Source organism: Polypterus senegalus, chromosome 12, assembly GCF_016835505.1.
Source record: "Polypterus senegalus isolate Bchr_013 chromosome 12, ASM1683550v1, whole genome shotgun sequence".
NCBI lineage: Eukaryota > Metazoa > Chordata > Cladistia > Polypteriformes > Polypteridae > Polypterus > Polypterus senegalus.
In genome coordinates this window covers 107,532,465-107,558,000 of record NC_053165.1, presented here as the reverse complement: position 1 = coordinate 107,558,000, position 25,536 = coordinate 107,532,465, and the positions used below count along the sequence as shown (strand labels likewise).

Below are 25,536 nucleotides of genomic sequence, written 5' to 3'. Positions count from 1 at the left end.
CCCAGAAGCTGCTGCATTCTGACATGGAAGAGTCGGCCAAGTTAGCCCAATGTTGAAATTTAAATTGACTAAATGACAAAGACAATAACTGAACACAAATCTGATTTTTCCAAACCTTTGTATTAACACAGTTTTCTAATATACAGTGGTGTGAAAAACTATTTGCCCCCTTCCTGATTTCTTATTCTTTTGCATGTTTGTCACACAAAATGTTTCTGATCATCAAACACATTTAACCATTAGTCAAATATAACACAAGTAAACACAAAATGCAGTTTTTAAATGATGGTTTTTATTATTTAGGAATCCAAACCTACATGGCCCTGTGTGAAAAAGTAATTGCCCCCTTGTTAAAAAATAACCTTAACTGTGGTGTATCACACCTGAGTTCAATTTCCGTAGCCACCCCAGGCCTGATTACTGCCACACCTGTTTCAATCAAGAAATCACTTAAATAGGAGCTGCCTGACACAGAGAAGTAGACCAAAAGCACCTCAAAAGCTAGACATCATGCCAAGATCCAAAGAAATTCAGGAACAAATGAGAACAGAAGTAATTGAGATCTATCAGTCTGGTAAAGGTTATAAAGCCATTTCTAAAGCTTTGGGACTCCAACAAACCACAGTGAGAGCCATTATGCACAAATGGCAAAAACATAGAACAGTGGTAAACCTTCCCAGGAGTGGCCGGCCGACCAAAATTACCCCAAGAGCAGAGATGACTCATCCGAGAGGTCACAAAGACCCCAGGACAACGCGTCTAAAGAACTGCAGGCCTCACTTGCCTCAATTAAGGTCAGTGTTCACGACTCCACCATAAGAAAGAGACTGGGCAAAAGCGGCCTGCATGGCAGATTTCCAAGACGCAAAACCACTGTTAAGCAAAAGAACATTAGGGCTCGTCTCAGTTTTGCTAAGAAACATCTCAATGATTGCCAAGACTTTTGGGAAAATACCTTGTGGACTCATGAGACAAAAGTTGAACTCTTTGGAACGCAAATGTCCCGCTACATCTGGCGTAAAAGGAACACAGCATTTCAGAAAAAGAACATCATACCAACAGTAAAATATGGTGGTGGTAGTGTGATGGTCTGGGGTTGTTTTGCTGCTTCAGGACCTGGAAGGCTTGCTGTGATAGATGGAACCATGAATTCTACTGTCTACCAAAAATCCTGAAGGAGAATGTCCGCCATCTGTTCGTCAACTCAAGCTGAAGCGATCTTGGTGCTGCAACAGGACAATGACCCAAAACACACCAGCAAATCCACCTCTGAATGGCTGAAGAAAAACAAAATGAAGACTTTGGAGTGGCCTAGTCAAAGTCCTGACCTGAATCCAATTGAGATGCTATGGCATGACCTTATAAAGGCGGTTCATGCTAGAAAACCCTCAAATAAAGCTGAATTACAACAATTCTGCAAAGATGAGTGGGCCAAAATTCCTCCAGAGCGCTGTAAAAGACTCATTGCAAGTTATCGCAAACGCTTGATTGCAGTTATTGCTGCTAAGGGTGGCCCAACCAGTTATTAGGTTCAGGGGCAATTACTTTTTCACACAGAGCCATGTAGGTTTGGATTTTTTTCTCCCTAAATAATAAAAACCATCATTTAAAAACTGCATTTTGTGTTTACTTGTGTTATATTTGACTAATGGTTAAATGTGTTTGATGATCAGAAACATTTAGTGTGACAAACATGCAAAAGAATAAGAAATCAGGAAGGGGGCAAATAGTTTTTCACACCACTGTATGTGACTAAATGTTTTATGCAGGGATGTAATCATAAATGATCTAAAAACGAAATGTGTTAAATAGAGCGGAATATAATGAGACTATTATTGCGTCTATAGATTATCGATTGTAAGAGCTGGGTGAAAGGGTCTTCTTGTTTAAAAACATTACACTAGGACTGCACAATATCAGTCTTCTGATGGAATGGTTTATTTATAGTCTTTATATCATAAAACAAACAAGAATCTCACTGACAGTAACTGAAGACCTCCCACATGGCATGCAAAACATCCCAGTTTTAACACATAACACTTTAAACTTTTTTTTAAATTTTTATATAAAACAAATCTCAAATTCTTTACAGAATGACTGTATATTCCCATGGTATATTTTATTTGATAGTAAAAAGACTGGTCACAATACATGTTGGTAATTTTTTTTTTTTTTTTCGTTTATAAGTGATCAAACACCAGTCATTGAGGAAGGGAGGCAAGGAAGTAAAAAAATAAAGGAAAAATGTAACATAAAAAAAAAATCAGCCATAGGGCAAATGGACAGAAACAAAAGCAAGGCCAAAGTGGGGTCGATGTGGTTTGGAGGCACTTTGGCAAAGAGCAAATAGACCACAAAGACTTTGGCAAAGTAGGGAATGAAGCATGCAGTAGCTTTCTTTTTTCTTATTTTCATATACATGACAATTAAAGGGGAATTCCTGTATATTTTCTAGAAACAACACACCTTACATAAGGTGCTGAAAAAGGCCTACACCAATCAGTTACCCCCCTCCCCCCAAAAAACAGATATGCAGAGAAGAGATGGAGGTTGCTCTGTCACTGCAATGACGCCAGAGGGATTGCTTTTGTTCAGACCCTGGCACATCTGCTCCCTCCCCTCAAACTCAGTCTACTGAAGGCAGCGTCACTCTTTACTCTTCCACAAGCTGGATTCCAGACTCAGCGATACAGCTCCTTTGCTCGGATCTGCTGCAGCTTTTCCCTCAATATCCTGAAGGAGGGCCGGGCCACAGCATCCAGGGTCCAACACTGTTTCATTACATCATACACTGCAGGTGGACATCCGTCTGGTGCATCCATTTTGTACCCTTTCTCGACCCGTGGAACCACATCCTTCAGGGGCTGTGTTAGGACAAACACAAAATGTTAAAAGCATTTCTTTTCTAAATCCTATAATGATGCAAAGAATGCCTAATATAGTTAGCTTCTACTAAGGTGTGCTATGAACATATTGTTTAAGGCATTGTAATCTAAGAAATATACGGTGCTCTGTGTGAGCTATTTACAATACAAGTTATTTTTTTACAGCCCGAAATCACACAAGAAGTGTCGCAATAGCCTTTAACAGGCCCTGGATTTTGGCAGCCCCCCAGCCTTGACTCTCTAAGAAGACAAAGAAAAAACTCCCCAAAAAAAAACAAAACCTTGTAGGGGAAAAATAAAAAAAGAAGAAACCTTGGGAAAGGAAGTTCAAAGAAAGACCCCTTTCCAGGTAAGTTAGGCGTGCAGTGGGTGTCAGAAAAAGGGGGGTAATTACAATACAATAAACAGAACAGAATACATGTAATCCTCAATACAATATATTATCATGACGCAAAATGATGGGGTGTGAGGTAAGACTCCAAAATGGTGGCGAGCAGTCCCTCCTGATTTGTGTCACGATACCCAATATAATAGTGCAATAGAAATATTACAAGGACACAGCAGAATTGAACAATAAACAGTATTTGAGCTCACATTCTCATCACTTTGGCTATAAAGACATAAATGTAAAAATAGCCCATAAAATTCTCCTTTCTTTCAGTAGAGTTCCTCCTTCCACTGTCAAATGGGCTGCACCATCCAGTTCAGGGTCACCACAGGCTCATGGAGGAACAAGTCCTGACCAGGGTGCCAGTCCATTGTATATACCCTCTTAACGCGCACACGTCCCGGTCCCGGGACATAACAGCGGTTCAAAAACGTTACAGTAATGTGTGCATGCCCCTCTGCCATGCATCTCGACACCCCACCCATCAAATGAAACTTCAAAGTCTCGTCTTTCCGATGATATAAACCATTTTGACACACAACAACCACAGCACTGACACTAAAACCTTTTTTACAGAGAAGTACATACTTTTAAGAGTTGACTGTGCCTACCTTTGAAGACCCCCTACAAGTCAAACATCAATATTTCCGAGCAGTATTGATCCCATTGTGTCCGTAAGGCTCCAGCGAATATAATCCAGTAAAACGATTTAGGTCCAAAACACACAATATATTCTCAAAGGGACAAAAACTCCAGAAACTTGAGACCACCTAAGTAATTTTTTTTCACTTATATTGCTCATATTAGACGTAATTTGTTTCTGTCGGCGATAACCATGCTACCGCATGAAACACGGAAGTGTTAGCTTCAGATCGACACCTAACTTGGCCAATTCCAACGGGTCTGGGGTTGGCTGGCACCTGGTATAGCCACAGCGCCACAGATAGCTGCATGATGACGAGTAACTCTAAACTCTGGTAGAATCTACCAGTTTGATTGGACACTGTGACTGACACTCAAAACTTACAGCCAATGAGCAGCCGAGCATTTTGATATGTAGCTTGCCATGCTAACTTGTAAAAAACGCGATGGGAGCGGCGAAGGTGGCATTTGTGCCAATCTGCAGAGTTGGTTCGTGGTTGTTTATTGTGATTTCGCCACGTTTTTTCGCATTTTAAATATGAATAAAAGTACCGAGAAGCGTAAATAAATGCTCGCGGAAGTGTTAGCTTCAGATCGACACCTAACTTAGCCAATTACGACGGCTCTGGGGTTGACTGGCACCTCGGATAGCCAACCAGTGTCACAGAAAGCTTAGCTGATGACGTCTGCTTCAAACTCTGGTAGAATCTACCAGTTTGATTGGACACTGTGACTGACACTCAAAACTTACAGCCAATGAGCAGCTGAGCATTTTGATATGTAGCTTGCCATGCTAACTTGTATACAACGCAATCGGAGGTGCGTGAAGGTGGCATTTGTGCCAGTCTGCAGAGTTGGTGCGTGGTTGTTTATTGTGATTTCGACAAGTTTTTTCGCAGTTTAAATATGAATAAAAGTAGAAGTTTAAACGTAAATAAACGCCGATTAAATAATAGATGCATGTGCGCGTTGAAAGTATTCAAGCTGCCCTTTGAGGTCTAATGGCAGAGAGCGACGTGCCACGCCCTTGTGCTTTCTGCTTGCTAGTGATTGCTGCCATCAAGTGGCACATGGAAAACGCTGAGCTGTGTTGTAACAGTTTGTAAAAGAAATATATATAGTTTGTGTGCATTTTATAAAAAAAAGTAAAAATAAAAATATAAATATATTTTTGGCCCATAACTTGTATTGACTATTTTACATAGAAATGTGTATTTTTATTGTTTTATTATTTTTATAACTAATAGAGTGACACTGTATGTAGATATAGATTCCTTTAGGTGTAAGCTTTCAGTAGAGCCCTCATTGATATCTGTGGGTTGAAGCATTCAAAAGTTATTACACTTTTAACATATGTTCCAAAATGTGGATAATGGTCCCTCTAAAACCCCTGGGCATGCCCACATAAAAACTGGTGTAAAATGTCATTTTTACAGGTATTCTTTTCAAATTTGAAATGTGAGTAGTCAACAAGTTATTCTGTTGGTACATAGTGTGTTTCTGTCCTCACCTACCTACTGCAGCTTTATTTTCCTTTATTTTCATAAAAAAACTTAGGCGAGAACAAAAAAATTCGTTTTTGTGAGTTCTAATGTGCATAACTTTTGATCAGTCACACCTACAGTGATTCTGACTACTAAGGGTGAAACTAGAGAATGTTACCTTTACAAAGAGACCAAACATGTGTTTATACTCCAGATAGTTCAATAACAGCAATGATTCTAATTTGGAGAGGTCGAATTACAAGCGATTTAGCAAAAATGACCCCGAATGTTAAGGGGATACACAGATAAATAGTACTTTATTTGTCAAAATGGTAAAAATAGCTTTACAGATGCTCAAAAAATATTGTAACAGTATATGCTTTAATGATTCATAATAGTGCATCCATCATCCAACCCGCTACATTTTAACTACAGGGTCACGGGGGTCTGCTGGAGCCAATCCCAGCCAACACAGGGCACAAGGATGGAAACAAACCCCAGGCAGGGCGCCAGCCCACCGCAGGGCGCACACACACACACACCAAGCACACACTTGGGACAATTTAGAATCGCCAATGCACCTAACCTGCATGGCTTTGGACTGTGGGAGGAAACCCATGCAAACTCCACGCAGGGACGACCCGGGAAGCAAACCTGGGTCTCCTAACTGCGAGGCAGCAGCGCTACCCACTGTGCCACCGTGCTGCCCTAATAGTGCATTTCTCAATTTTTTTTTATCCTAGTTTTTCAAATTCAGTTTGCTTTTTTTATATAGCCAAGAACAATATATAGAAATGAACATTGTTTCAGTTCTTGTGACGATTACTCTTAAGTATTTACCACCATCTGTAGTGTTAAATGAAGAAAAGAAAAAAGTCTAACAATGGAGAGTTAAGTAATAAAATAGTTTTATTTCCTCCCACCAGCAATTCTAAAGGGCCCCAGGCATATTCTGAAACCTATACAATAATGTCGCTGTGGTCTGTTACTTTTCAAGAGTATTACCACTGCAGAAACATGTAGTGAATAACCAGACTTCCACATATACAGTACATTATTTATACACGCCAGCCTTGGGACTCTCGTTTTGTGAAATCCTAAATATGCACATGCTTGGATGCTCCAGATTATTCAAAGAGAAGCAGTGTCTGGATGAAGGGAGGAATGTAGCTTTTAAAAAACACAAAGGGTGAAATATCAGTCAATGGAAATGCCTGATTAGTGAGATAGTCATATCTCAGCCGGAAAAGGGTGGAGTGCCCTCTCAGGGTTGGAGGAGAGATCCTGCCCCAAGTGGAGGAGTTCAAGTATCTCGGGGTCTTGTTCACGAGTGAGGGAAGAATGGAGCGTGAGATCGACAGGCGGATCGGTGCGGCATCCGCAGTGATGCGGGCTCTGCATCGGTCTGTCGTGGTTAAAAAAGAGCTGAGCTGTAAGGCAAAGCTCTCAATTTACAAGTCGATCTACGCTCCTACCCTCACCTATGGTCATGAGCTATGGGTAGTGACCGAAAGAACGAGATCGCGAATGCAAGCGGCTGAAATGAGTTTCCTCCGCAGTGTGTCTGGGCTTTCCCTTAAAGATAGGGTGAGAAGTTCAGTCATCCAGGAGGGGCTCAGAGTAGAACTGCTGCTCCTCCGCATCGAGAGGAGTCAGATGAGGTGGCTCGGGCATCTGATCAGGATGCCTCCTGGACGCCTCCCTGGTGTGGTGTTCCGGGCACGTCCAACCGGGAGGAGGCCCCGGGGAAGACCCAGAACACGCTGGAGTGACTATGTCTCCCGGCTGGCCTGGCAACGCCTTGGGATTCTCCCAGAAGAGCTGGAAGAAGTGGCCGGGGAGAGGGAAGTCTGGGCCTCTCTGCTTAAGCTGCTGCCCCGCGACCCGACCTCGGATAAGCGGAAGAGGATGGATGGATGGTCATATCCACAATAGAGTGTGACGCATTCTCTGTTTCCGCCATAAGAGTATTTTTCCATTCTGGAACTTTTGTTAATATAATGCCATATCTGTATTAACAAAGGAGCTAGAGAGATTCATTTATAAATTGTACAACCCTTACACAGTTGCGATTTAGGATTGTTTTTTCACAAAATGTTGAAAATTAAAACTTGACCTGGGACCATCCCAAATTAACTGGGGTGTGAAACATGCCAATGTAGGACTAAACATATTTAAAAACCCTACAGTCACTGAGTCACCTTGCAGCATGAAGAAATGACAAGCCATACTTAAACGAGACAGAAACAAATCAGCACCAAACAAAGTCTGAAAGTGTGTCTGGATGTCAGATGTTTAGTTGCAAATAAATAACTCATTTGGGAGAAAACAACTTGGCCAAATGTTGAAATTACTACAGCATACTCCAGTTAATGATGACTGGAATTAAAATGTAATAAAAAAAAAAAACAAAGAGTTTCATCCATCTATCCGTTATTGAATCCTGTTAATCCAGTACAGCCTGGCATTTGCTTACATTTTATTTGTGCTGAAAATATTCTTACAATGAGAGACTCTGAATTTCATTATTTTCCTTTTATGAATTTCAAACAAGAAGCACTGTGAAGCTCCTGAATTTATAATCCATTCTTGTGACTTGTATCGTGAGCTGCACAGTGGTCTACCCTTCATCTCTCCTTCACTTATGCTGCTGAAAACCTTACCCACACATTACTGTTAGGGGAAAATGAAGACAGGATTTATCCATTTCTTTTTACATTAATTTTATCCTTGATACGCAATCGGGACACAGGACAGTGATGTGTGTGTTTGTTAATGAGGGAGGATCATTTGAATTTTGGAAAATCTGTCCACATATTGTGAATCCTTCTTAACTCAGTTAAGAGTTTCAGGGGCTGGCGCTTGTGCCACTAGCAGCATGAATAAGTTAACACAATCTTAAATGAGTCAACTTGTGTTCATATTGAAAGTTAATCTGATTCACGCCAAGGTGTAAATTACACTGATGTTGTAAAAACTACCATAAAATTAATCAAAGACATTTGTGTAAAGGACTGCAAAACACGGCAGAATAAAACTATTAAATAGGTTTTTCAAGAGACAGTACCTGGACTTAGGGTTAGGGGATAGCCCGTGTCATGTTCAAGGGGACAACTGCTCACCATTAAGCATCCTTTCTGGGTCTCTGTTTGAAGTGCTCTACCATCTCATAAGAAATGTAAACCTTCCAAGTACATAATAAATTTGAACTTTCCTACAAAATAAACACTCCTTACTGACAATTACTGATTTAGATTATAAGGTTATTTTATCCTCTGCCAGCTATTGGTATGAACAGACCTCTGCACCAGTGACAGAAGCAGCAGTACTGTTGAGTGGGAAAACGGATGAAAGCTGAAAATATTTAAAAAATTATGCAGGCAAAATTGTTTTCATAGATTTTACGCCATCTAGTGGATGGAAAAAATACTGCAGTGCAAGCTAAATTGAAGGAACTGCTGCAAGGGTCTTGCTCAACTGTAGATGCTCAGTACTGTATGTGTCTTCACGCTTTAACGAAACAGGTGGGGAAAAAAAAAGGAAAATCTTACATTATACACATACTCTATTTCTGTACAATATGCATGTCGGCATGGGAGTAGCTTAATCACAAATGAACACTGGATGAAGTAGGTTTGGAGGATACAAGGATGAAAGTAACTTGTTATGAAATGCAGATGCTGGACTCAAGCAACAACACTGGTCAAGACCAGGGCACAGGGCATACTTGAGCAAACAGTCACGCCAGGCCAATTTGAAGTTGTCTTCATTTACTTGTCACATTACAGCATGGGCCTCATCTACATTTTTTGCCATCCTAATAATTTGCATATATATATATATATATATATATATATATATGTGTGTGTGTGTGTGTATATAAAATTTTTTTGGCCTGGAGAACGGCTGGCTTCAGAGAACACATTTGGTTTGCTCTGATGGTTACTTGATAAGGAAATGGTTGATATGGGGTGTAGTGGAGTGCAAAGCATATTCTCATGTGTTTGTGATATCCCATATGTCAGGTAATGACAAGTTATCTAGCAGTGTTGCTTATAATCAACACACAACATTGACTGAACATCTGATTTAACAGGTAACGTATGACATATTTTCGATTATGATGCAAAATAGCACTGTTACAGTGTACAGTCTCAGTCCTCAAATTCTGTTGTGCCTCACCACAAGTAGCAAATACAGAAAGTGGAATAACTTATTTTTGACATGAATTGATAATGATTAGATAAACTGACAAGAAAAAAATGAAAGTACTCAGAATAAGAGAAAGCATTTTCAGTATAAAGTCAAGGTATTAAAATGCCATGTGTTGCTTTTCAGTCCTACAAATTCTAAAATAGTTGCAAGCCTGGACAAACTATCCCAGCCTTGGGATATCCCTTATCCATGTGCAAGAATATTCTCCTAACTCTTTGCTCCATCTTGTGGATAAACCAATACTGCAATGTCTTAGGCAAAAATTAAAGCTTCTGTATTGGCATCCTGCAGGAGTGCGAGAGAGAGAGAGAGATGAATATGTTCAAATACAATAAATTAATGAATACCGTGATCCTATAGTTGATTGCAAGTTGCTGTATAATTTCAACTGGCTACTGTCCAGTCTGGAGAATACATGAGATGTTTATAACTTTAAAAGGAATTTTTATTTAGGTGCAGCTCAAACTATAACTTACAAACATTAAAAAGTGTCGGCTGAGAAATATGAACTGAAAGGGAATGATGACGTTTGTAATTTCATTACAATTGGAGGTAAAATGACAGGCCCATTCTTTATAAATAATCTTGTTTATTAAATAGCAGCAGCAGACAGTATATGTATGTACTTACAATTCTAGGGTAAGGCACCCGCCCAAAGGAATAGATTTCCCATAGAAGAATTCCATAGCTCCACACATCAGACTTTGTTGAAAATTTCTGTAGACACACAGGACACAGTGAACAAAACAAAATGGGAAATATTGCCCTTAGGGCTTCACTGAAAAGATTTATCTTATAATTTATCAACATCTTTTCACCAGAAATGCACAAAAACATTAATTTCAATGTTGCATTGAAGGATCCTAACAATAAGTAAATAGCAAGCAAGCATTTGGAAAATATGAAAATAAACCAGCGCAATCAGGAAAAAATGCAGACTCTGGAAGGACTTGCAAGCTCCATAAAGTGACAAAGTGGAGACTGAGCCTGGGTGTCACGAGTTAAGAAGCAGGAGCACTGACCACTGTGCTGCCTCACATCAGAAGCAGCATTAAAAAATACCACCCTCACAACAATATTATTTCCTAATTTGCCCGAACAAATGTGCATACTCCATATAAAAGACACTTCAGAAAATAAACGTCAAAAAACTGAATTCTGTATTTTTCTCCGTTATCTCTCACAAGAAAAATAAACTCATAAAATTGTGGAGTGAATGTAATATTAGTAAATAAGGAAGAGGAGAAAAGTCAGGGACTGATGGGAGTACCAAGCATCTCTACCAATAAGTTTATATACTGAATAAAAACCTTACACACTAAAAGAATAACATTTGCATTATCCAGGAGGTTTAAATTGTTTTTTAGAAGCATTATATTAAGCAAACTGTATGCTTAAGCTAAACATCTAAGAGCCTCAACCCCCAATAATGAACAGCAGTCCTCTTATGTGCCTACAAAAGGATTAAATAAAGAATTCCGTCTGTCATTTAGCAGAACAGCAAATAGTATCTTGACTGCTGGCCATATATTGCAAAAGGAAAATGATTTTCATGGGTAAAGTCAAAGTTCATTGGTCATGGCACAATTTTCAAAGCAGGCACCCACACATATAATTCGCATACTCCATTAATTGTATATGGTATATATACTGTACATATGATTTATGTAAAAACACACACATGCAGTCACATTGAACCAATGGCACCTTTTACACCTACCGTTAACATGCACTTTCTGTGGTCTGATCATAACTGGATAGCTCTTGAGCAAATTAAAAACCAGGCGTAAATGTATGTGTCATCAGATCACTCAGCTCACATTTGGAGGCAGCCAGAAATGGATAGCAATAACATTGAACACACTTATATTATATTTCTATTCATATACAAAAACCATGCAAGTGGGAGCACATTTTAATTTTGCACGAGGAAGGTGCTATAAGACCTCTATCCAGACATGATGTAGGCACTGGAGATGCATTTTAATGCCTGGCGTAAGTGCAAAATGACTAAATTATATCCTGATACAATCTGAACTCATGTTAATGTCAGGTGTATACAGTAGGTGGTCATAATACAGTATACTTTTATTTGTAGATTCTAATAATATATTCTTACTGCATGATCAAGCAACCGCACACTATCAACAATTTTTATTAAAACCAGAACTAAACTACTGTGCTTTCCATTACCTTTTCTCGCAAGGCTTCTGGGGATGTCCACTTAACAGGTAGCTTTCCAGTGTCTTGGGTGGAAGAGGCCTCTTTGGTTAGCCCAAAGTCACTCACTTTGGCAATATTATCATCAGAAACTAAGACATTACGAGCTGCTAAGTCTCTGTGGACAAAATTATTTGCCTCAAGGTATTCCATTGCTTCACACACATTCCTGAGGGGTAGAAAGAATACAGTAACAAATATAACCTTTTGCTAGACGTGAACCCAGAGAAACAGCTATACAAATCTAGTAAAATAAAGGTGGTGTATTGAGTGTATTCCACTCTGTTTGCACAAAACATACCTTAATAATATAATCATTACTAAAATGTCAGTGTACACAAAAAAGTGATGTCTGAAAAAATTGATTCTCATTTGTACATTATTTGCTTGTTAATATAAAACAGCACATTTTATGTATTTTCTCTGCAATAACTTGGGAAACTGAAGTTTAGCTGTTAAAAACATTAAACACAATTACTGGCTAATGTTTGATGTTAAAATAAATTATCATTTGAAATTTATTTTATGTTTACTGAAATTAGCACATTTATTAAGATGCTTGTGTACTTTAAGAAGACTGGCACCTGCTGTGTTGGAAGACATTAAATTCTTAGCTAACAGATTTTCTCAAAATTGCAAATTTACTTTTTTCAACTCCAGTCAATGGTGTTATGGTGGACACCCCTGTTACCATGAACTGGATCAGCAGGTTCCAAACTAGAAGGATGGATGTAAGTTTTAAAATAAAGGAAAAACACACTGAAAAACATAACTTGACCATGATTATTTTTCTTTACATGGTACTTTTTGTCTAAATACGTTCTAAAGGAACAAACTGCAATACTTGATGGTTGCTCAGCTCTGCTGAAACCCCCTCTACAAATAATGCCTTTGATTTGTTTGGCCATGGAAGGACTACGCTTTATATTAAAGACTAGCAAAATACCCGCACTTCGCAGCGGAGAAGTAGTGTGTTAAAGAAGTTATGAAACAGAAAAGGAAACATTTTAAAAATAACGTAACATGATTGTCAATGCAGTTGTTTTGTGACTGTTATGAGTGTTGCTGTCAACAAGGATTTGATTATCATTATTTCTTTCAATCAGGTTTGCATTTGGAGGATGTGTTGTGTTCAAGTTACATTCCGTGTTTGTCGACCGTTGTAAAGATAACAAGTTTCATTCATCAAAGTGTTCACTACCCAAATCGGTACTCGTGAATCTAAGATGTTTACCAGGCATTCCCGGTATTAAGTTGTGGATTTGCCTGCGAATCTTTATTGGCAGCGTGTCTATGAACTTAATTTAAACTTAAGCCTTACTCCTTGCTTTCCTGTTGATATGTCTACAAAGGCTTGTTCAGCTTCAGAGGGTTGTTTCTTTCTTACTGCATCAATAAACAGCTCGTCTTCCTCTTTATCTGAGACATCACACACTGCATGCATGGGTTTACCTTTCCCAGTCCTACAAAGTCAGTTCACGTGAGCCGCTCGGAGTACAGGCATCGAAGGTTCTCAGCTGTGCTTGTGCTATCTCGTGCGATCTTGCGATGTCCACGGCTTTATTTAATGTTAGCTCAGACCCAGCACTTAAAAGTTTCTCTCGCACTTTTGCCGAGTTTGTGCCAAACACTAGTCTATCCCTGACCATCTCATCTTCGTTTGCGTAAGCACAGTCCTTCACCCGCGAATATTTAGCGGCAGCGTGTCTATTGGATGCTGACTGCTGACGGAGAGCCTTATAATGGCAGGCACTCAATTACGTGGGAGGCGTGACGATGAGGGATGCAACTCTGCCTCACACAGCGACCGAGCTGCAGGCTATGGCCATATACATGTACGAAAGAAGGTTCCAGTTATGACCGTTACGTGTAGAATTTCGAAATGAAACCTGCCTAACTTTTGTAATGAGCCTGCCAAATTTCAGCCTTCTCCCTACACGGGAAGTTGGAGAATTAGTGATCATTCAGTCAGTCAGTCAGTGAGTCAGTCAGTGAGGGCTTTGCCTTTTATTAGTATAGAAGAAGAGGCACTGCATGAGCACCTTCTATTTCATTAATGGATTAAGAGTTCTATTCACCACTTCTACTGTAGGTCATATTATTGCCCAAAAATGGTCTCCATCAACAGTTAAAAATAAAATCAAAAATTTCCTTGTTTATAAAAACTATTGTGGTGTAAAGATTTTAACCTAAGATGATCTTTAGTCTGCTCTTGAATGCAGGCTGAAAAATTGTTCAGTTCGGTGTAAGCTGTAGGCTGGGGTAGTAACATCAAAAGAGCTTTTTAAAATCTGAAAATCTGCATTTATTTACTAAACATTCATGGGTTAGAACAGTTTTTTTTTTTTTTTTAATTTATATCTGTGTTAATGTCACCTTCTCCTTAGAATTTTGCCTGGTTTATACATTCACAAAATACACTTTAATAGTTTACTTTCTTGTGCTATTATCTATTATCTGAAATAGTTTCCCTTTATAGTCAATGCTTTATCTTTTTTCACCATTCAAAATGAAGATAACATTCTGATGGATTTTCCATTTTCAAACCAAGTTATCAGTGTTTGTAACATGCAAATAATGGTATCTACAGGCAAGGGTTATAAGGTGAATAATTAGTATTAGTCTGACATTTTCTTTAAAGATTACAGTAATGGGAAAAATGAATAAAGAACACTAGAAGATTCTAATAATAATGAACAAAAGCTTGGTATTCTTTGTCTGTATAACCAAAAAGATTCCAACTATTACTATTTGTGGTCAAAGTTATTTTTTTTATTTGTAACTGATGTTGCTAGGTCAACTTCTCTTTAAATATTTAAAAGAGAAATAATAAAAACTGGCCAGTATGATTGAAAAAATAAATTTTACACCTAGTTACAAAAAAAGTTCTCTATTTTGTTTTTAATTTAAAAGTGAAACAAATTTGATATTTCAATTGATGAGAAAAATATCTAAACTGCTGATGTTTGTTCTTTACCAATTCATATATAAACACTAGCAAAATACCCGCGCTTCGCAGCGGAGAAGTAGTGTGTTAAAGAAGCAATGAAAAAGAAAAGGAAACATTTTGAAAATAACGTAACCTGATTGTCAATGTAATTGTTTTGTCACTGTTGTGAGTGATGAGTGTTGTTGTCATATATATATATATATTTACACACACACACAAACATATATATATACATATCTATACATATACACATACATATACATACACACATACATACATACACACACATATATACACACAAATACATATATATATACATACACACACACATATATAAACATATATATACATATACATACATATCTACATATATACACACACAGCTATTTCGTATCAGTGCAATACGCTGTTTGTTAAAACGGATGACACCCGCTCTTACGTGCAAGTCTGCGTGGATATTATGAACTATCGTATTTGTTCAAGTTCTATTTAAATTTTAAATAGAAGGAATTTTTATTTAGTCGACAGAAATATCTTTGGTAGGAATGGTAAAAACAGACAGGAATATTATTCCTGAATAAATCAACTCAAACCTTAAACAACTTATAATATTTTGCTCTCCATAAAAATATATCCTGTCTAAATTATACAAGTTAGAAATAAAGTAAACATTAAAAGAACAAACATTCAAATTTCTTTACTCTTATGTAATTTTATATATAAAAATAAACTTAGATTTTAAATATCCCAAAAGATTTTGCTCTCCATAAAAATATATCCTGTCAAAATTATACAAATTCAAATATGAACATGCTGCATAACAAAACCTGGAAATATAAATAAAATGTGTTCCTTTCAGCAATAACAAATCAAATCATTCAGTTGTCTTTGCTCATATGTCATTTTAGAGCTGGACGCCTGGCATCTTTTTGGCACAGGTTCGTTTCTGTTTGGTGTGAGGTTCTGTGTTGTGGAGATTCTCAGGATGGATTGCAGGTGCTCATCAGTGAGGTGACTCCTGTGTGCTGTTTTGTTAGTCTTTATCACTGAGAAGAGCTTCTCACACAGATATGTGCTACCAAACATGCACAAGGTTCGAGCCGCATGTAGACGGACTTTTTGTTCTTCAAAGTCACCAAAGCGCCGTGCAAACTCAGTGCGCTCAGTTTATCAGCAAAGTGCGATTTGGGAACACCGTAGTGACGACTTGGTTTAACATTACTTGGCAACAGGGAAAGTGGGGCAAGTGGTTGTGTCTCCCATAAAAGCAGCTTCAATTGAAATCACTTTGTGATTGTGCACGGGTAAAAACGTCCGCTGAAGTGTCAGATTCTTATTTAATTCTTCTGCTTTCTGTATCTTCTGCATTGCATTCAGGTCTTTCAGGTTACCCTGATGTTTTGTTTTATAGTGCCGTCTTAGATTAAATTCTGTAATTACAGCCACATTAGCTCCACAAATGAGACACACGGGTTCAGTAAACATATACTCAGCCTCCCATCGGTTTTAAAGGCTCTATTTTCAGAATCAACTTTTCTCTTCAGCATCGTGTGAGCTAGCTTCGCAATAACTTGCAGCATCATAAGGTAGACTTGATTAACGCGGTAAGTGTTGGCAAGGCAGCTGAAGCGCTGCATTATGGGATCTGTAGTTTATTGTGTTACCAGCGCTTCATATACCGGGCTTTAATAACAATAATACAGTATATAAAATGATCTCGCGGGCGGATATAATTACGCCGGGCGGATGTGGCCTGACCCTTGAGTTTGACACATATGGACTAAATAGAACTTGAAAAGATATATTTTTCAAATGTGATCGCAATTCAGATAGAGTTGGCGCACTACAGCCTGCATGCCTCAATAAGTCATCCTCCTCGCTCTTACTTTTTACCGTTCATCTAATGAATACACTGAGTATGGCTTTACCAAAACAATCATTGATGGCGAATAAAGTATCCATTATTCGAGTATGTAGATCGGGTTATATATATATACATATATATATACCAGCGTATCAGCGAGAAGTAGTGTGTTAAAAAGCTAGAAAAGAAAAGGGAACATTTTAAAAATAGCGTAACATGACTGTCAATATACAGTATTTGTTTTGTGAGTGTTACTGAGTGTTGCTGTCATCAAGGATTTGATTATCATTATTTCTTTCAATCAGGTTCGTATTTGTAGGATGTGTTGTGTTCAAGTTACATTCCGTGTTTGTCAATCGTTGTAAAGATGACAGGTTTCATTCATCGATTCGTTTCTTACTGCATCAATAAACAGCTCGTCTTCTTCTTTATCTGAGACCTGACACACTGCATGCACGGGTTTTTACACTGTCTTCCTTTAGCGGGACATTGACTTTTTCCAACGTGTGCTTTGTTTCCGCAGTAGTTGGATTTATGAATATGCTTGTATGTATGAGGCGCTTCATATTTTTGCTGCCTTTTCAATTGTGTAATTGGTTTTGTTCAGCTCTTTGGAACTGTTGCTTTTATCTGTGCACTGCGTCAGTTCCGTGAGCCACTCGGTGTACATGCATCGAAGGTTCCCAGCTGTGCTGGTGCCATCTCGTGCTATGTCCATGGCTGTATTTAATGTTACCTTAGTCCTGGCACTTAAAACTTTCTCTCGCAGTTTCGCTGAGTTTGTGTCAAACACCACCCTGACCATCTCATCTTCCTCTCCATAAGCACAGTCCTTCACCCGTGAATATTTACCCGTGGCAGTTTGCTATTGGATTGCCGCTGACGGACGGCCTTATATGGGCAGGCACTAAATTACAAACGCCAGCGGCAGCCTGTCTATGAACTTAATTTAAAGTGTAGGTTTACATCGTGCTTTGTTTCCGAAGTAGCAGAACTCATGAATATGGTTGTATATGTCACTCGCTTCGCTTCTTATTGTTTCGCTGCCTTCTCAATTATATAATGCATGTTTTCTTCAGCGCTTTTTGAGGTCTTCCTGGTTTTCTATGTACTGCGTGATTACGTGGGAGGCGTGATGATGTCACACGAAACTCCGCCCCCACGGCGTTGAAGCTCATCTCCATTACAGTAAATGGAGAAAAACTGCTTCCAGTTATGACCATTACGCGTAGAATTTCGATATAAAACCTGCCCAACTTTTGTAAGGAAGCTGTAAGGAATGAACCTGCCAAATTTCAGCCTTCCACCCACACGGGAAGTTGGAGAATTAGTGATGAGTCAGTGAGTGAGTGAGTGAGTGAGTGAGTGAGTGAGTGAGTGAGTGAGTGAGGGCTTTGCCTTTTATTAGTATAGATACTGAACTGTAAAATGTGGAATTTATAAACCATAACTCCTCTAGCATGGGTTATCGGCATCAAGTGAAATTAGGTGTAAATACCCCAAAAAAATACAGGAAAAGTAAAGAAACCGTGAATCGCCCACTGCTCAGGCTTTAAGAAGCATGTGTGCTGGATTTTGGAAAACTGTGAATTTAACGGCACATTTATTCTGCATTTCATGCAATGTCACCAGTTATATTGCGCAATCTTTCAGTTTGTACAGCAGAATTACCTTGAAATAGTATAGTTCAATCAGCATGACAGTGTATTCATTAAGGAAATGTTGGCCTTATCATGACTCTGTAAATACTTTGTGTGCGGTTGGAATAGTTTATTACAGTGTAGGCTTTACTAAGACAGCATTTGGTGTCAGTGTCTTCAAGTGATAATTAATAACATCCAATTATTTATAGGAAAATATCACAACATTCTGGATGACTGTTTTTTGTTTTGATCTTAATACTTATACAAGTTTATTTTGTTTGATTAGATTTACTTTCATCAGCGCCAGAGAGGATATGTTTTTTTTCTTGTTAATTTGGCAAAATATCCAAATTAAAAGCAGTATGGTAATATTTCATGTTGTGACACAATAACACCTGAAAATATCCAAGGAGAGGGGCTCACTTTATATTGACTGCTTGAGATTGAACATTAAATTGCCATGCACACTTGTGAGACTCAGAGTGGACAAGATTTATTACTCAGCCACTTCCTTTTAAAGAAGCTCAATGCATCCATTAAAGAAATACCTATTGATGACAGAGTTTGACACCATTACATAAACTAGTGCATAACATAACTATCACGTTTAAAAATGATACACAGCTCAATATGTTTAAAAAAAGGATAATTAAAACAGGTCTCACCAACTGAGCTGCATGTAATTGTACCTTTTGTTTAACGGCTACTGCACAAGTGTAATTTGGCATAAAAGATGTTTACATGAAATGAAGATTTCACAATCCAAACTTTGACATATTTCTACAGTATTTCTTGCTGTGTTTCATACCAATAGTTGTCCTTGCTGTATCTAATGAGAATATTTAGACTTACAAAATTCAGAGAGTAAATGTGCAAGCTGATAAAATAATACAATGTTCACATAAACAATTGCTAATGCATCATGTTGTTAATCTTATGGCAGTGCAAATACAGAAAAAATAGTCAAATATACTCCAAACACTTTTCTAATATAGTAAGAGTAGTCTTATGGTATATAATTACATATTATCATGTATTTGTCGATTTCTATTAAATGTTAGAAAACTTTAAGATTTCATATAAAGGTACCAAAAAGCAAAGTATTTTAATGTGAATTGTAATATTACATAAAACTTTTTAAGACATCAAAATCACTTACAGGGAAAATTGCAGTAAACAGTCTGCTGTTAACACAGACCTTCCTCTTGACCGCAGATAATCCACAAGGCTGCCCTAAAGGTGGATTATTAAAAAAAAAAAAGTTATTTTTTATTCTTCTTACATGTTGGCTATTGGAGAAGAATTTTTATAAAGATAAGAAACTTGCTGTCTCTGCTAGGTTGACTAAGGAACATTACTCTCATAGACTTTTAGGCCGTGAAAGCAAATAAGTTTAATAATAGATTTGATTCCATTCCATCTGAATAATATTTTACAAACTAAAGTGAACATTTATGCCACTTTTGTCTTTCTGTGGAGTTTTAGATTTGCCAGTTATAAGATTTCAATCAAACAGTCTTGAACAATATTTTGATTTGTTTACAGCACTGAAAGAAAGCCTTTCTTGCCTGGCATCAAATATTGGAAAGGCACACTCTTTGCCTATTAAAGTAAATTTATCTACACTGTTTGAGCAGTCATGTTTCAGTAAAGGCTTGGCATTAGGAATGACTGTGTTTGATTTATAGGGCTGCTGGTTTAACTGTAAGCAAGATGGCAACCTGCATAAGGTGTGCAATAGTAAAATTAAAACCAATAGTACACGTAGTTGCCCGAAGATCAGCTCGCCAATGGTGAATGACCTACTGGATAAGGAAGGCAATGCTGTAGCAACCATGTCTATGTTTTGAAGAATACAAAGGCATCAAAAGTGTTGTACTTTATCATGAGCTTGTAATCATAGACACATTGCTTTCTCTAGGGACCCCATAACCTGACAAGTTTGGAGTCCTCACTGATCTCAAAGCTAAGTATTGCCTTATGCCATGAAAAAATCTGAAGGCTGGTGGTGTGAATATTCTACATAGGTACTGCATATAATGTGCCAACTTTTATAATATGGAAAACTACTATAATCAGGCATCACTGTAAATCTCCACTGCATGACCCAGTGTAGGCTAGCCTGACTAACTGTAATGTAGTAACACAAATTTAGAGCACTTTTGGTAATAGCTACTGCATAATTCACAAACAGTTGATGTTTTGTTTTAGGACACCTTACCTTGGCCATATATTCTGTCACAATGAATAGACCCCCCTTCTCTTCCACTATTACTCCTAACAGTTGAACAAGGTTGTTATGTCGTAGCTGCCTATATAACCAGAGGACAAAATATAAAATGAGTTGGTCAATAACCTCTTATTATATTTTGCAAAATAACTAATATTTAAATCATTAAAATGAAATGCAGATTCTGTTATGTATAAGTAATATATTTACCTGGTGTATGTACCAATTAAACACACAAGAATATCTGATGGATTAATGAATGAATGGGGTGCAGTCATCTTACGCACAATCAGCATAATTTGATTATCATGTTAAGTCTGATTAAAATGTAACGCAATCCTGGGCTGTATCCAACTTGTTACATCGTACACTGGAGATACATTACTTACGTCATAACGGAGGCCTCTGCAAGAAAAGCCTGGGCTGTAGCATCATGTTTAATGCATTTTACGGCTACTTTGTTCCCTCTGTAGTCACCAAGCATCACATCTATAGCCATGTCAGGAAAAAATAAGCAATACAAAAACAATAAAATAAGTTAACACTGTTATCTATAGTACAAGGGTCAACTTGATTCAATGTCTACTGCACTTGGTCCTCTACATCAGAAACATTTATTTGTAAATGCCTCAGAACCAATAAACAAAATCTGAGGACCAAAATTTACAAGAACTTATCTACACCTGTGTGTAAACCCCTTGTATATTTTTGTACATGAAAGATCATGGAATGTACAGGTGCCGGTCATAAAATTAGAATATCATGACATAGTTGATTTATTTCAGTAATTCCATTCAAAAACTGAAACTTGTATATTAGATTCATTCATTACACACAGACTGATGTATTTCAAATCTTTATTTCTTTTAATTTTGATGATTATAACTGACAACTAATGAAAGTCCCAAATTCAGTATCTCAGAAAATTAGAATATTGTGAAAAGGTTCAATATTGACTCAAATAATTAACTCAAAACACCTGCAAAAGCCTTTAAATGGTCTCTCAGTCTAGTTCTGTAGGCTACACAATCAGGGGGAAGACTGCTGACTTGACAGTTGTCCAAAAGACGACCATTGACACCTTGCACAAGGAGGGCAAGACACAAAAGGTCATTGCTAAAGAGGCTGGCTGTTCAGAGAGCTCTGTGTCCAAGCACATTAATAGAGAGGGGAAGGACAAGATGTGGTAGGAAAAAGTGTACAAGCAATAGGGATAACCGCACCCTGGAGAGGATTGTGAAACAAAACCCATTCAAAACTGTGGGGGAGATTCACAAAGAGTGGACTGCAGCTGGAGTCAGTGCTTCAAGAACCACCACGCACAGACGTATGCAAGACATGGGTTTCAGCTGTCACATTCCTTGTGTCAAGCCACTCTTGAACAAGAGACAGCGTCAGAAGCAACTCGCCTGAGCTAAAGACAAAAAGGACTGGACTGCTGCTGAGTGGTCCAAAGTTATGTTCTCTGATGAAAGCAAATTTTGCATTTCCTTTGGAATTCAAGGTCCCAGAGTCTGGAGAAAGAGAGGAGAGGCACAGAATCCACGTTGCTTGAAGTCCAGTGTAACGTTTCCACAGTCAGTGATGGTTTGGGGTGCCATGTCATCTTCTGCTGTTGGTTCATTGTGTTTTCTGAGGTCCAAGGTCAACGCAGCCATCTACCAGGAAGTTTTAGAGTACTTCATGCTTCCTGCTGCTGACGAACTTTATGGAGATGCAGATTTCATTTTCCAACAGGACCTGGCACCTGCACAAAGTGCCAAAACTACCAGTACCTGGTTTAAGGACCATGGTATCCCTGTTCTTGATTGGCCAGCAAACTCGCCTGACCTTAACCCCATAGAAAATCTATGGGGTATTGTGAAGAGGAAGATGCAATACGCCAGACCCAACAATTCAGAAGAGCTGAAGGCCACTATCAGAGCAACATGGGCTCTCATAACACCTGAGCAGTGCCACAGACTGATCGACTCCATGCCACGCCACATTGCTGCAGTAATCCAGGCCAAAGGAGCCCCAACTAAATATTGAGTGCTGTACATGCTCATACTTTTCATGTTCATACCTTTCAGTTGGCCAACATTTCTAAAAATCATTTTTTTCCATTGGTCTTAATTGATATTCTAATTTTCCAAGATACTGAATTTGGGACTTTCATTAGTTTTCAGTTATAATCATCAAAATTAAAAGAAATAAACATTTGAAATACATCAGTCTGTGTGTAATGAATGAATCTAATATACAAGTTTCACTTTTTGAATGGAATTACTGAAATAAATCAACTCTGTCATGATATTCTAATTTTATGACCGGCACCTGTATTAATTAATATAATTCACAAAAGGGTGCATATTAAACATTGGAATTTCAATCTGAATATTTATGTAAAAAATGCATTTAGTAGTTTCACAATGACTGATTCTAGTTGACAAACAAAACACGTTGATCACATACCTCCAAATTCTCCTTTTCCAATGGACTGTAAAAATCTCAGTTCTTTTAAATTGAGGGACCAGCCACCTTGGGGCATAAAGGAAAAAAAAAATGTCTACTTGTGCAATTAACCAAAAGAAAAAATAAAATCAATGTACTTTTTCCTTTTAGTTAGAGCTATTATTTTGCAACTGAACTTACTCCTGGAGAATTCATCTTGGGCAGCCACCGTCCCTTCCATTAGTTTTGGCTTAATCAGTCGCGTACACAATCCATCTGCGTCTTTGGTGTAATGCTGAAAGAGTGAACCAAAATTTCAGAAAAAAAAGTTTTTGCAGAATAAAATGTTTTTTTTTTCTGGAATACCTCTCTGCCTGTGCTGAATGATTCAGTGCATTCAAACTCCTGATAACTGTGATAGTATATCAGAGGTTCTGCTGTGCTTTTTTTATTGAACGCTCACTTACATTTATGAGAGCATTCCTCAAGAGCTGCTACATTTCCAACAAAAAAATCTGTTTGAAATATAACTGCTTCTCCATCATATCCAAAAATGTATTTTCTTTGTAGCTTTTCTGTGCATTTCCCTTAAACATATTGTTGTACTGTTGACTTGAAAGGGAAGTTTATATACTGTATTTTGATAGAGGTGATGATAATAGAACTTTCTAGGGAGAGTGCAATCGTAAAAGATATTTATGTCTGGTTTTTGTATAAAAAAAATAAATAAATGATAGACCTCACTTACCCCTAGCTGCCCAAAAAGGCCTGTTCAACAACAACAACAACAAAAAAACCTCATAAACCTAAGGAATATACTAACTACACTAACTCTTAGCATGGTTTATTCTCAGACTTGACACCAGTGGATCAAAATAAAACCATATTACCCGCTACCTACCTTTTAACAACAAAAAGATACAAAATGTGAACACGCAGCGTCAAATGTGTATATGGAGAAGGAGCAGACCTTTTCTTCCAATCTTTAAAAGTGTGACAAAGTACTGATTAAGAATCTTACAAAAGACACTCGATTCATTCTCTATGCTGAAATAGCCTGCTATGTTATAAGCAAAATGTTTGTTATATTTAGGCTGTGTTTTTCTTTTTTACTAACAACTTTTTGTTTCACAAGCAAACACCTTGCTGTGACAGTCTCACTTTTTTTAGAAGTTTAAGTTAGTTTTATGATTTTCAGGTGAAAGGCAAAGCTGGCTGCTTCAGAGACAGAGAACCTAGATACATGCGCCCCAAATGTAAGGCAAAGTCATCTTAGGGACAGAGAGTATTAAGAATAATTAACCTCTGCAAAACTGATGTGGGGTCAGGGCCATGCCTCAAGTATAAGGTCAAATGATGAGCTGATCAAGAGGCCAAGAGAAGAAGGTCAAACTGAGAATACTTTGAGTCACAGCCAAAACTTTAAGCAACTGCAAAACAAAAACCATGTAAAACGCCAGCACATATATTGGTTATGTTGCTGATCTTTGCCTGTTTTGACAGAACTACAAGGCAACCCAGGTTGTATGGTGTGAATTCCCACATTCTATTTGCTTGTGATCATGGCACTGGGTGTTGTGATAAGAATAACATGTATTAAGTCTGTTCCTGCAAGTATAAATGTAATGACTACATTCATCTTTAATTAAATTTTAAAAACCACAGTACAAATAATTACACACAGTTCAATCAAATATACTATCAATATCACATTAAAAACATTTCGGTTTCATATTAGATCAACTCCTCCACCACATCATTCAGATAGCTGTGTGTACCTCAAACATAATTACACATCAAAAACTAAAAAATGCTCTGCTTACATTCAATGCACTATTTCAAAAAATACATTTTCAATTGTTTGCTGAACTTGCACTGGCCATAATTTTTAGTAGTGCTACTGGACAGCCCTTCTTGTGTCTTGTGTTCAAGTTATGTGTTGTATGCAGTCTGCGTGTTCTGTCTGAGGTGAAAAAGAAAACGAAAAAAAAAAAGGACAAGCCAGAATAACACAAACTTGAGGTATTGCTGTTTTAATGTCGGCAGTTTGTAGCCAAAATCCAGTAATTTTCCTGGGCAGCGGGTGACTGTGAAGCTCTTAGTTTACTTAACGTTTACATCTATACAGTTGTATTTTGTCAGATGATGACAATGCCAGTGGATACTGCAATGATCCGATTCCAACCGAGGCAGGCCAGGCACCAGCATTCCATTGTTTTTTTTTTAATGATATAAACTGCATGAACTTGCACATCTCTCTAGTCATAGTAAAAGAGGGACAGATATTACTTATTAGGTAAGTTAATGGTAACGTTAGAGACGTCTGCACAAAGAAACATTCTGGTATAGCCCCACTAGAATTTTCATGCCAAAAATGTCACTGTTACACTGTATGCATGGGAATGTATGTGGTTTTGTGAAAGGGGAATGTGTGGTAGAACTCAGTGAAAGTGTTTTTTTTTTTTAAGTTTCTGTTCACATTACATTTTCCAGAAAGTTTGAAATAGGTTCCATAATAAACTACTGGTAAATGTCACTCAGTTGAAACAGCAATAAAACATTTTTATTTTAAAGCATCTGTC

The 25,536-nt window shown here is 37.8% G+C and overlaps 1 protein-coding gene across 3 annotated transcripts in view; it reads right to left on the bottom strand.

Moving 5' to 3' along the window:
• Positions 1–1,916: 1,916 nt before the first annotated feature.
• The window catches only part of csk (C-terminal Src kinase), a 167,931-nt gene continuing 144,311 nt past the window's right edge, over positions 1,917–25,536 (bottom strand). For all 3 annotated transcript variants that reach the window (XM_039773179.1, XM_039773180.1, XM_039773181.1), the window contains 8 exons: positions 23,156–23,249; positions 22,976–23,041; positions 20,911–21,010; positions 20,513–20,603; positions 19,451–19,524; positions 11,808–12,003; positions 10,245–10,331; positions 1,917–2,864 (listed from right to left, as the gene is read on the bottom strand). In XM_039773179.1, coding sequence (XP_039629113.1) covers positions 2,682–2,864; positions 10,245–10,331; positions 11,808–12,003; positions 19,451–19,524; positions 20,513–20,603; positions 20,911–21,010; positions 22,976–23,041; positions 23,156–23,249 — 891 coding nt within the window. In that variant the 3' untranslated portion in view covers positions 1,917–2,681. The remainder of the gene's footprint in view (positions 2,865–10,244; positions 10,332–11,807; positions 12,004–19,450; positions 19,525–20,512; positions 20,604–20,910; positions 21,011–22,975; positions 23,042–23,155; positions 23,250–25,536) is intronic.